Genomic DNA, 9,951 nt, shown 5'->3' with positions numbered 1-9,951 from the left:
TAAAAACAAATGTTCATACATACATTGGTCACTATTTAATTTTCATATGATTGAAAATATTTCTTTGCACAAACATATATAATTATTGTATATTCTTAAAGATACAAACTTAAGGTCACCTTGACATTTTTTAAAAATAATTAAATGACAAACGATTGCTGTCTCGGATTACTTTATATCATGTAGGATATTAAAAAGTGTATGACTGTATGATCTCATTGTCAAACTACCCATATTATCATAGTCCTCTGCATCGATAGGTTTGATAAAACGGCACCTATATAGCGGAAGTTTGATCTCAAGCACAGTGTATATGGTAAATTAAGTCTGTAGCTCGATGATAGCTACTACAGCTCTATCCATAGAAAAAAATGTATATTTATTGCACACACAAAAATTAAGTGCACTGTTTCATGGATGAATGTTACCGAAGAAAGAAAATAATGGCAAACTATAACGACTAAAATTGAAAAATAACATGATGTCTTCCACAACTTTTCTATTGCAAACATCCTTTACTTATTTATGTATACTAACTTTTAATAATAAATATAGCAAAAAATACTATCATCACGTGTATAATACTTATCTGATCACGATTGGTTCAATCCACAAGTCATAGATCATGTTCTCGGTGTACATGTACCAACGATATCTAAACTAAGGTGGTGGTCTATTGTCAATCAAGTTGAAGCAGCAAGGTATCAACCGTCACGTTTTAAGTGAATATTTCACCTTTGGTCAACACAATGGCCTTTATCGACCGATTTTTGAGTTGATATGACGTTTACTAGTATTTAAAAAATGATTTGTCTACCGTGACGGTTTATTCCTTTTTACCCAATCAAAACAAAGCAAGGTTTCACGGCGAGTTTACACCGTAACCGGTCGGCCAAGCTACAGTGTATTTTCTATGGCACCCAAAACCACCACCGATGTTTACTCCGCTCTCAATAATTTGTATTATTTGTTTAAATATTACTTTTTGTTGTCTGCACATTTCATAAATTGACAAAGCCAGCTAGATTTAACTGCCTTTCTACATGATATATCCCCCTTGTCAGCACCATTGACATGTACATTAATGACACTAGATTTAAGATTTGACATCCACTGAAGTCTTCGGACCCTATTACACTAGTATATTAACAGTTTTAATAATTGTATTATTTTACTGAAGGGTTACCAAGATATGGCTTGGATTATCGTCGCAAGCCACAGCCTTTGTGTCCAAAACTGAGATCTATCACCACAAACTATATTTGTTATAATTAGAAAATTAAATGAATATTACTTGTAAGATGAAATTTGATTATAATTTTACCAAATCAACTTGAGGGATCAAATGAGATTGCTTCGAGGTCACGTGATGGTCAGTATTCAGAGATCCTTGGAAGTATTGAGGTAAAAATAATGATAATATCCATTTTGATTTAGATGATTTCCAGCATCCCATATACAAAGGGTGGGTATGGGATGGGCATTTGATCCCTCAGTACTAAGTTGATTTGGTAAAATTATAATCAAATTTCATCTTACAAGTAATATTCATTTAATTTTCTAATTTTACCAAATCAACAGTACTGAGGGAACCAATGAGATTTTAGAGACAATACTTCCAAGGATTCAAAATGTATTGTATATATTAAAAACAAATGCAAACAGTTAACTTTTATTTTCGACTAGCTAAATAAAACATAAACATGCATTTAACATGATGATGTATTGACATTTTAAAACAAAAGCGACACAATTGGATTTCATGACTTTGAATAATTTTCCAAAATAATATTTCCTACATTCACTTTTTCTTCACTACATGGCTTATTATATGCGAAATGTACAATCTGATTTCCAACCGGCAACATTCAAAATGGTCGTAATTGGTACATTTGCGGATTTTGCAGCACTCATTGATGCTGTGTGCTGTGAGCCTTAAACATTTTTACATTAATACCAGAATTTTCTAACACAGTCCTTATCCAGTTGCTAATTGTCTGTTTGGAAATCTTTTGATGAGGTGTCATGGTGCTAACGAACAGCTGTGTTTCTTCGCCACGCAAAGATTTTGTACAATAATGTAAAGTTTTCACTACACATAAGCGTTCATCTTGTTTGTATCGCACAAGTTCAATAGGTTGTAAATGACTGCCAGGTTTGGATTGTTTTAACAAGTCTCCGAAATGAATTTTTACAAAATCATTGCATATGAAAATATTTCTAATATCTATCAGATGTAAAGACTGACATCTTTGTCCTGTCAATAAAGCAATCAACATAGCTAACTTCCAACTCAAAAGTGACTAATAGTATTTACAGGAATAAGAGTTTTCAAATATTTAAAACTAATGAAACATCCCATGACATGCATATCTAGGCAATGATGGTCTTTTATTAAATATTTCATTCTTTTAATCAAACTATTGCTACCAAGACTAGTTTCTGGATTAATAATTTCAAACACTGAAGAAATACATGACTTTGCTGTGTTCACAGCACTATAACCTAATCCACTGTTGTACAATTGTAATAAGAACTCTAAAACATTATTTACAGATGCTTGAAATGTATTAATTGATTTTTTAGCATCCATTTATGGAAATACGTATATTGTTGTTGTGTGGATTGTCTCCAAGATGACAGCAAAATGTCTGCAATGTCCTCCGATATATTTTGCTGTCTGAGGCTCTCCCTGATATTTTGCACACAAAAAGTCGCATTTTTGACAGTGGAATGGGAAGAGTTAATAGATGATGTCGCTTAAATTAGAATAGGTGGTTCCACCAGTAATTGGAGTAATTTTGTGAACCAATGCTGAGTTGTCCAAAGAGGTGCCACCAGAACTGCTTTGCATCTGTCTGTCTCTACCTTTTGAATGACTCTTCCCAACAAGCTAAAAGGAGGAAACATATAATATAGTTTATCATCTGTCCATGCAAAGCTGAAAGCATCTACAGCAATTGCTGTAGGGTCTGGTAAAAATGACACATATGTAGTCAACTGTGTATTGATTCTGGAAGCAAATAAATCAATGTCAGGGGTTCCAAGCTGTTCACAAATATTTTGAAATACAGTCTTGTCTAACATCCATTCCATATCCTTAGATAAGTTTCTTGAGAGTTTGTCTGCTTCATAATTTTTCTTACCAGGAAGGTGACATGCAGTTAACCAAATATTTCGACGTTTACACCAAAGCCAAATTTCTCGTGCCAAGTTGTGTAATGTCCCTCCCATATTTTGCAAGTAGGAGACAGCTACTGTATTGTCCATGCACAGTTTTATATGACAGTCTTTCATGATAGAGCAAAAACTTTTTAAGGTCAAGAACCCAGCTAACAGTTCCAAATAATTGATGTGGTTTTGCTGTTCTGTTTGTCCCCCTGCTTGAAGAGTCACCTTGGAGTAGATCCTAAGCCTGAACTATCGCTCTCTAACACCACATGTGGTTCGGGTCTATTGATAGGGTAGAGACTTGTGTGGAGATTGTTAATCCACCATGATAAGATGTCTCGTGCTGATTCTGATATTTTGATAACTGAATCATAATCACCTTTAGCACATTTTAATGCTTGTTCTTTTTCATGTTCTAAGTCTTTCAAAAATAATGGTGCGAACTGGACCCCTGGCTGACATGCAACCAATTTTCCTATGATTTGTGAAAAGTCTCTGATAGAGATTTCAACTTTACTAAGAACTTTTTTGCACAGTAGGACAATTTTGTCTGCTTTTTCACAAGTTACTGACACATATTTTTTCTGAATTCAATAAAAATCCCAAAAATTCTATATTGGAACAAATATTGACTTCTCCGGAAATGAACTGTTAGTCCTAAATTATCCATAAGTGTTACTGTGTCTAACAATGTTGTTTTTACAATGAATCACCCTGTAGCAAACAGTCATCTATGTAGCACACTATTGAATGACCCAATTTTCTCAGTTGTGAAAGAACTGGTTTCAAAAGTTTTGTGAACACTCGTGGGGATGTAGATAATCCCATGGGTCCTTATCTTTCCACATGAATCAGATATTTTCTGTCTGCCCTTGTTAAAATAATAGGCATCTTTTAGGTATGGAAGCAAACCAACAGTCTTGTTTCATTAGGTTATAGCTGATTTTAATGTGTCCATCGTTTAAATGTGTCCAAAATGTGTTTCTACTTCTGAATTAAATTTTTTCAAATTCAAAATACTGATTGAGCCATCTTTTTTCTCACGAGGAAAGATTGTTGATATATACTGATCACAATAAAAATCATTCCCTTTTTCAATTATGTTTTTATCTAAGAATTTAGAAATTTCCCTATCTAGACCTTCTTCCTCAGCCATAGAAAATTTTATGTTCCTTGGAACCAATTTTTGTAAGGGTTCACTTGCAAGTTCAATTTCATAACCTGATACAACATTTAAAGTCCAGGGATCAGAGGTGATCTCTGACCATTTATTTCTGAATGAAGAAATTTTTCCCCCCACAAAATTGTCAGGGTTATTTTTCAGTCTCATGTTTCTTGTATCAGTACTTACAGTTGTAGGGTTTTGTTCTATTCTTTTTTGTTCCGTTGAAATTTTTGGAACTGTCGCTTCTCTAAAAAAGAGCTCTTGGTGGTGTTGTTCCTGTTCATTGTATGTCGTCCATAAGATGGAGACTTAAAGCTGTTCTGCCTGTTCTGTGTGTAACGGTTCTTGAAATTTGAATAAATGGGGGAGTATCGCTGAGACTGGTTGTGTTTGTCAGTGATTTTCCTGCTGACTTTTTTGGCATCCGTTATTTCTTTGATTTGTTTCTCTAGTTCGTCCCCAAACAAATGATCTGTGACAGGGATTTCTGCTGCACATAATGCCTTGTACTCGTTAGACAGCTCAGGTCTGAGTGACAATCTTCTTCGTTGTGACATCTCCGAGAACCCCAGTTGTAAAAGTTTGAAAGTGTCATTGCACAGAGCAAAACAGTCTGTAACATCTGTCTGTGCAAGTCCCTGTTTCGCTGTCTGTGCTTTCAGAAGTTTGTCCATTAAGTGTATCAATGGATAAAAAGTTTTACACATAGTACTCTGTATGTGTTGTAATTTTAAGTCTTGGTCCCGTGCTTTCCTTGGTAGGCTTGACCAGATGCCCTTGTTAATTCTTGGGACTGTTATTTTCTCACAGTTCTGTGGTTTCATGTGTTTTGCCAGTAAGTCTTTCTTTTTTGTTTCTCCAATACGTGTCCTCATGCTATCATTTACAATTTTTGCTAGTCTGTCTTCAATTTTACCAGAACATTTTTCTTCCTGTTTATAGAATAATTCCATAGAAGAAAGTAAGTCATCAGAGTCCTTTTCTTCTATAATATCATCCTCGATTGCGCATCCGGTTCTTCAGTTTGATCTCAAATAATGATCAGCTATTTTGTCTAGTATGAATTTTCCTTGTATAATGCGATTGAGTATGAATTGTTTTCATTTTCGTCCAGTGGTCTAGTTATGGTTGCCGTTGGCTGGCTTATTTTTGGCACATGGCTCATATTAACCATCATTTGCTGCATTAACTCAGTTTGTTTCATGAGAAATGTCTCCAATGCCGATGGCATCATTTCTCCAGCTGCATTGTTTTTGTTTTTGCCGGAAGTCGTCATTTTTTGACATTCCGATCCCGATTCAGAAGCATGGGTGCTGGATATTCTGTTACGTATTCTCCAATTTCGCAGTCAGCTATGTGAAAAGATCCAAAATTGGTTTTCGACTGCGTCTTTGTCCCAAAATTGGGCTCTGTATTTTCAGAACTCTCAAACCCAGAATTGGGTATATGAGATAAAGCAGTGCCTGGCCCACAATGGGGTTCAACAATGGCAGCATCAACCTCCCGCCTCGCGGATCGTGGCATTCTGTATTTACAGAAATTATACCACTCTAGTAAAATGTTCTTAGTAGTTCTGTAACTATTCCACAAGTTTTAACGCATTCAATGGCGAGCAAACAAAGTCAGAATGACTTTAAAAGTTAATAAATTCCACAGAGATGAGGATGCACGTCTTCGTAAACAAAGGAACCTCAAAGCACTGACCATCACGTGACCTCGAAGCAATCTCATTGGTTCCCTCAGTACTGTTGATTTGGTAAAATGCAGTCTTATAACTAGGAACCCTGATACCAGTGTGATAAAACCATCTCTTTGCCTATCGAGATCAACCCAAAATTTTGAATATGTTTCAAGCAAGGTCATTGTCAACGGCATCAAGTTTTACCAGTTCTAGTCCCAGGGTTCGAGAGTTACTGTATGACTTGTGCATCATTTCATAATTGTATATTTAATTTACCTTTTATAGTACATACATTGTATCACTATACCTTATTATGCAACATACTGAAGCGCCTCTTGAAATTGAGTTTATTTCAACTTGACATTTAATACCCCCAAATATTCCCGAGTTCTGACTTGAACATGATTTGTGATGAATAGTCAAAAGAGGGAAACCATGCATCGTAACTCGTTTCCCACCTTTCCAGGTAAAAATCTACCCGCTCTCCTTTCAAGATTTGAATAATAAGAACATCAATGTAATACAAAAACTGTTACATAAAACAATCTTTTGATAGTTACCCAAACTTTCACACAAGTTTTTTTTTTATGATTGAATGTTGAAAAATCATTTGTAAGAAAAGTTTGCAGTTAGTTAAAGACCGGTATTAATTCAACAGTTCCCATGAAAAAAGTTGCACGTTTTAAAAAAATGAATTAAATTGTCAGAACATTCAATTTCTCCATCACTTTCTGGTGCTACCTCGACGTGGAGCCTTTGCCTTGAACACCTCACTGTATAAAAAGAAACACAACATTAAACATCACAAGTGTTCGAAGTAGTTTCTTTCTTGATAATCAATACAAGTGTAAGCATTTTTAGCACTCTACCATACATCGATCGGTATATTAAAAATATAGTTGACATGTGTATGTATGTAGGTTTTTAATTAAGTTAATTCTTGATACTTTTCATCAGGAACAGACTCCTGTACAGTTATCGACCTTTACCTTATATCCAATACAACATTCTTAAGTCCTTTTCCAATTTCCGCCTGATTGGTAGCATCATCAAAATAAAACCGGTTCTTGAGGGTAATTTGTTGCACTTTGGTGTCATCCAGAAGTGCACGTGCATTTCTCCATGTCATAATGTACGTCTGCAATAAAAAAGAATTTGAAGTTAATGAGAAAGCATCCATGGGTATTATTAGCATACACTTTGTTTGTATGCTTATACCCAGGATCGTAGCCAAAAGATTTTCATAGAATTAATGCATTAATTTTCACTCTGTTATCAAAAAAGTTTCTGGGCACACTCTTTTGCATGCCATAGTTTTTATTTGTAAATTTTGATTTGATAACATCTTGCTTCCATTATTTGTTGCTGTACAGATGATAATTTCATCACTTGAAAGAAAAAAAAAGAAATGTTGAAAAATTTACAGAGGAACATCCAACCCACGACATAGGGTGTTAGAGTGTATAAAGTTTATTTTTCACTTTTATTTTACTTGTCAACTTTTTTATGCCCCCCCCCCCCCTCCCCTAAAAACCATTGCTACAGGCCATAACGTACGATGTCGTCATCTCTGGAGTACAGGACCAGTGTATTTGTGTCACATGTGGTGACATTCCAGAACATACTGAGGTAGTAGGCGTACACACGAGCATCATACAGCACGTCCTGGACGTTAGAGGACCGGCTAAAACAGAAAAGAAAAACACATAAATATACAATTAGAACAAATATACAATAATTTAAATTGCAAGAATAGCTGAGGATAAACTACTAGTATATTCACTTTACCCAAGAGAGAGAGAGAGAGAGAGAGAGAGAGAGAGAGAGAGGCTGTTCCTTTATATATTGTACGACTCTTTATACCATTTATTTTATGGAAAAGGGGTTCATGGTAATTTCTTGTTACTTTACTAAATGAATACTTCCGAGAAATCTCGGAAGGGGTGGTGGATAAGATGCATCCCCCTTTAAGCCCCTTATAGAATTTTCCATGATGTATAATTAACACATGTGTTTTACCTACTTTACAATTCTGTACATCCGGGGCATTATGGCCACCATTATGGGATACCCCTGGTTATTGGTTGCGCACTCAGAACACGGACACTGAGTGGACTCGTATGTATCCCGAACCATTTCTTGTAAAGCTTCAGCTGCATATTAAAAACAGACAACGAAGTCAATCACTGTTCACCGTAAAGCATTAATTTCCAATGGAGAACAAGGCACAAAAAATTACATAACCTTGAGACGGATTCAAAAAATACAATAAGTGTTGTATTTACACAATAATGTTTTATTCCTATACACATGTATTATTAAATTGGAGCTAGCTAGAAATCTGTGTTTTCGATAAAAACGTCCCATCCCTTACCGTCGGCTGAGGAGATAATGCCGTTGGGGTCACATATCCAGGAGGACTCCTTCATACCGCACTGTTTGGACTGATACACGGGGTGAGGGAAGTCCGTCACCCTCCACTGAGCGGAGGACTGGGCCCCAAGGACGAGTGCCAGGGTCAGGACAGCGTACAGATAAAACGTCTTCTGTAATACAATTATAGTACTGTAGATTAATTACACTGTACAATCCGACACCCTGTCTATTCCGCCACAAAAATCGTCTCCCAGTGCATGTCGGATTAGTCAGGTTTTACTGTATATAACATCAAAATAGGTATAGGAAATAGAAACACAAATTTTAAGTTCTTTATTAGTATAACTATACTATTAATTTTTAGTACAATCAAAAAGATAGTAATTTCCACCACTTCTCAGAAGAACAAGCTAAACTACATCATGTACATGTGTACTATTATTTTTGAAAATAAAAAAAATCTAACGATATAGGACCACCCATCTCTCCCCGAAAAAATATACCCCCCCAAAAAAAAATAATATATATATATATATGTCTGGATCTGTGGATGAGGACAGCATGTGTGTAAAATGTATTTTACAGTTCTAGATTTTTAAATATGTAGATTTGCTTTATTTTGCCAAAGAGCATTTTTATGTTTAAGGCGATTTTGATGAGATTTTTTCATTTATTGAAAATAATTTTATCTAATAGTAGGTTGTTTCTACTAGATCCTCATTTTTTCAAAATTTTCCATATTAGAGCAAAGCAATGTAACATACGGTATCAACAAAAATATACATATGTACTAGAAGTTGTTTTCCTGAAACAGTGAAAAGAAGTGATGTTCAGTTCCTCATCCTCTCTGACATAAGATCATATTATAAAACAAGCTAGTAAACAATGTTAGGGATTTTTTTTTTAAATGAAAGAATTGATAGTACACTTATAAACATATACAAAAACTAAAATAAGTTCGATTAGATATAAAAGAAACAACTAAGATTAAAAGACAACATGTCTTCAGAACTAATGAATTCTAGCGAGAGTCTCCTCCGCGACATTGAACAGAAAGATGTCGAAGATATATCATGTATATACTTTTCTCAAAGAGAATTTGCTGATAAAGTTACAATGTATAAATTATGCTATATAATTAATTCAGATGACTACAGATATTACATTTTATCGTAGAGAAATTAAGTAAAAAAATAGATTCAATACAAAATGGCTGCAGCAGTACTACTCACCATGTTGGTTCTCTGAGGGAGTTCTCTTTGTGTAGACGCTGTATCTTTACATCAGACATGCCAAACAACTCAGCGGGAAATACCTCCCGAGGTCAGAGGTCAAGCGGGGGAGTCAGAGGGTGCAAAACAATGACACAATACTTATATATCTTCAGTGGTGAAGTATATAGATGCTTAGATTTTTTGGACTTCCGCTCTATATTTAAATCTTTTTAAATTATTATACGCTTAAAATATCTTTCTTTATTTGATTCTCATAAAAAAATCTACTGCTGTTATGATATGTATAAGTATATCCTTTAGAAGCGCGCAAAATGGCATAACAT

General features: G+C 35.0%; 2 protein-coding genes across 2 annotated transcripts; both read right to left on the bottom strand.

The window, feature by feature from the left end:
• Positions 1-2,740: 2,740 nt before the first annotated feature.
• Positions 2,741-5,332, bottom strand: LOC134275041 (uncharacterized). Its single transcript, XM_062757280.1, has 2 exons — positions 4,523-5,332; positions 2,741-2,893 (listed from the first exon to the last, which is right to left on the bottom strand). The coding sequence occupies exon 1, from the start codon at positions 5,287-5,289 to the stop codon at positions 4,540-4,542; it is 750 nt and encodes a 249-aa protein (XP_062613264.1). The 5' UTR covers positions 5,290-5,332; the 3' UTR covers positions 2,741-2,893; positions 4,523-4,539.
• A 1,199-nt stretch (positions 5,333-6,531) lies between these two features.
• LOC134275040 (uncharacterized) lies at positions 6,532-9,746 on the bottom strand. Its single transcript, XM_062757278.1, has 6 exons — positions 9,626-9,746; positions 8,392-8,563; positions 8,041-8,170; positions 7,575-7,701; positions 7,007-7,155; positions 6,532-6,790 (listed from the first exon to the last, which is right to left on the bottom strand). The coding sequence occupies exons 1-6, from the start codon at positions 9,626-9,628 to the stop codon at positions 6,742-6,744; spliced, it is 630 nt and encodes a 209-aa protein (XP_062613262.1). The 5' UTR covers positions 9,629-9,746; the 3' UTR covers positions 6,532-6,741.
• Positions 9,747-9,951: the final 205 nt, after the last annotated feature.

Source organism: Saccostrea cucullata, unplaced genomic scaffold (assembly GCF_032062105.1).
Source record: "Saccostrea cucullata isolate Sc308-1 unplaced genomic scaffold, CSIRO_AGI_Scuc_v1 ctg659, whole genome shotgun sequence".
NCBI classification, from domain to species: domain Eukaryota; kingdom Metazoa; phylum Mollusca; class Bivalvia; order Ostreida; family Ostreidae; genus Saccostrea; species Saccostrea cuccullata.
Note: the sequence above shows the minus strand (reverse complement) of the source record. Positions and strands in the feature narration are given on the sequence as shown.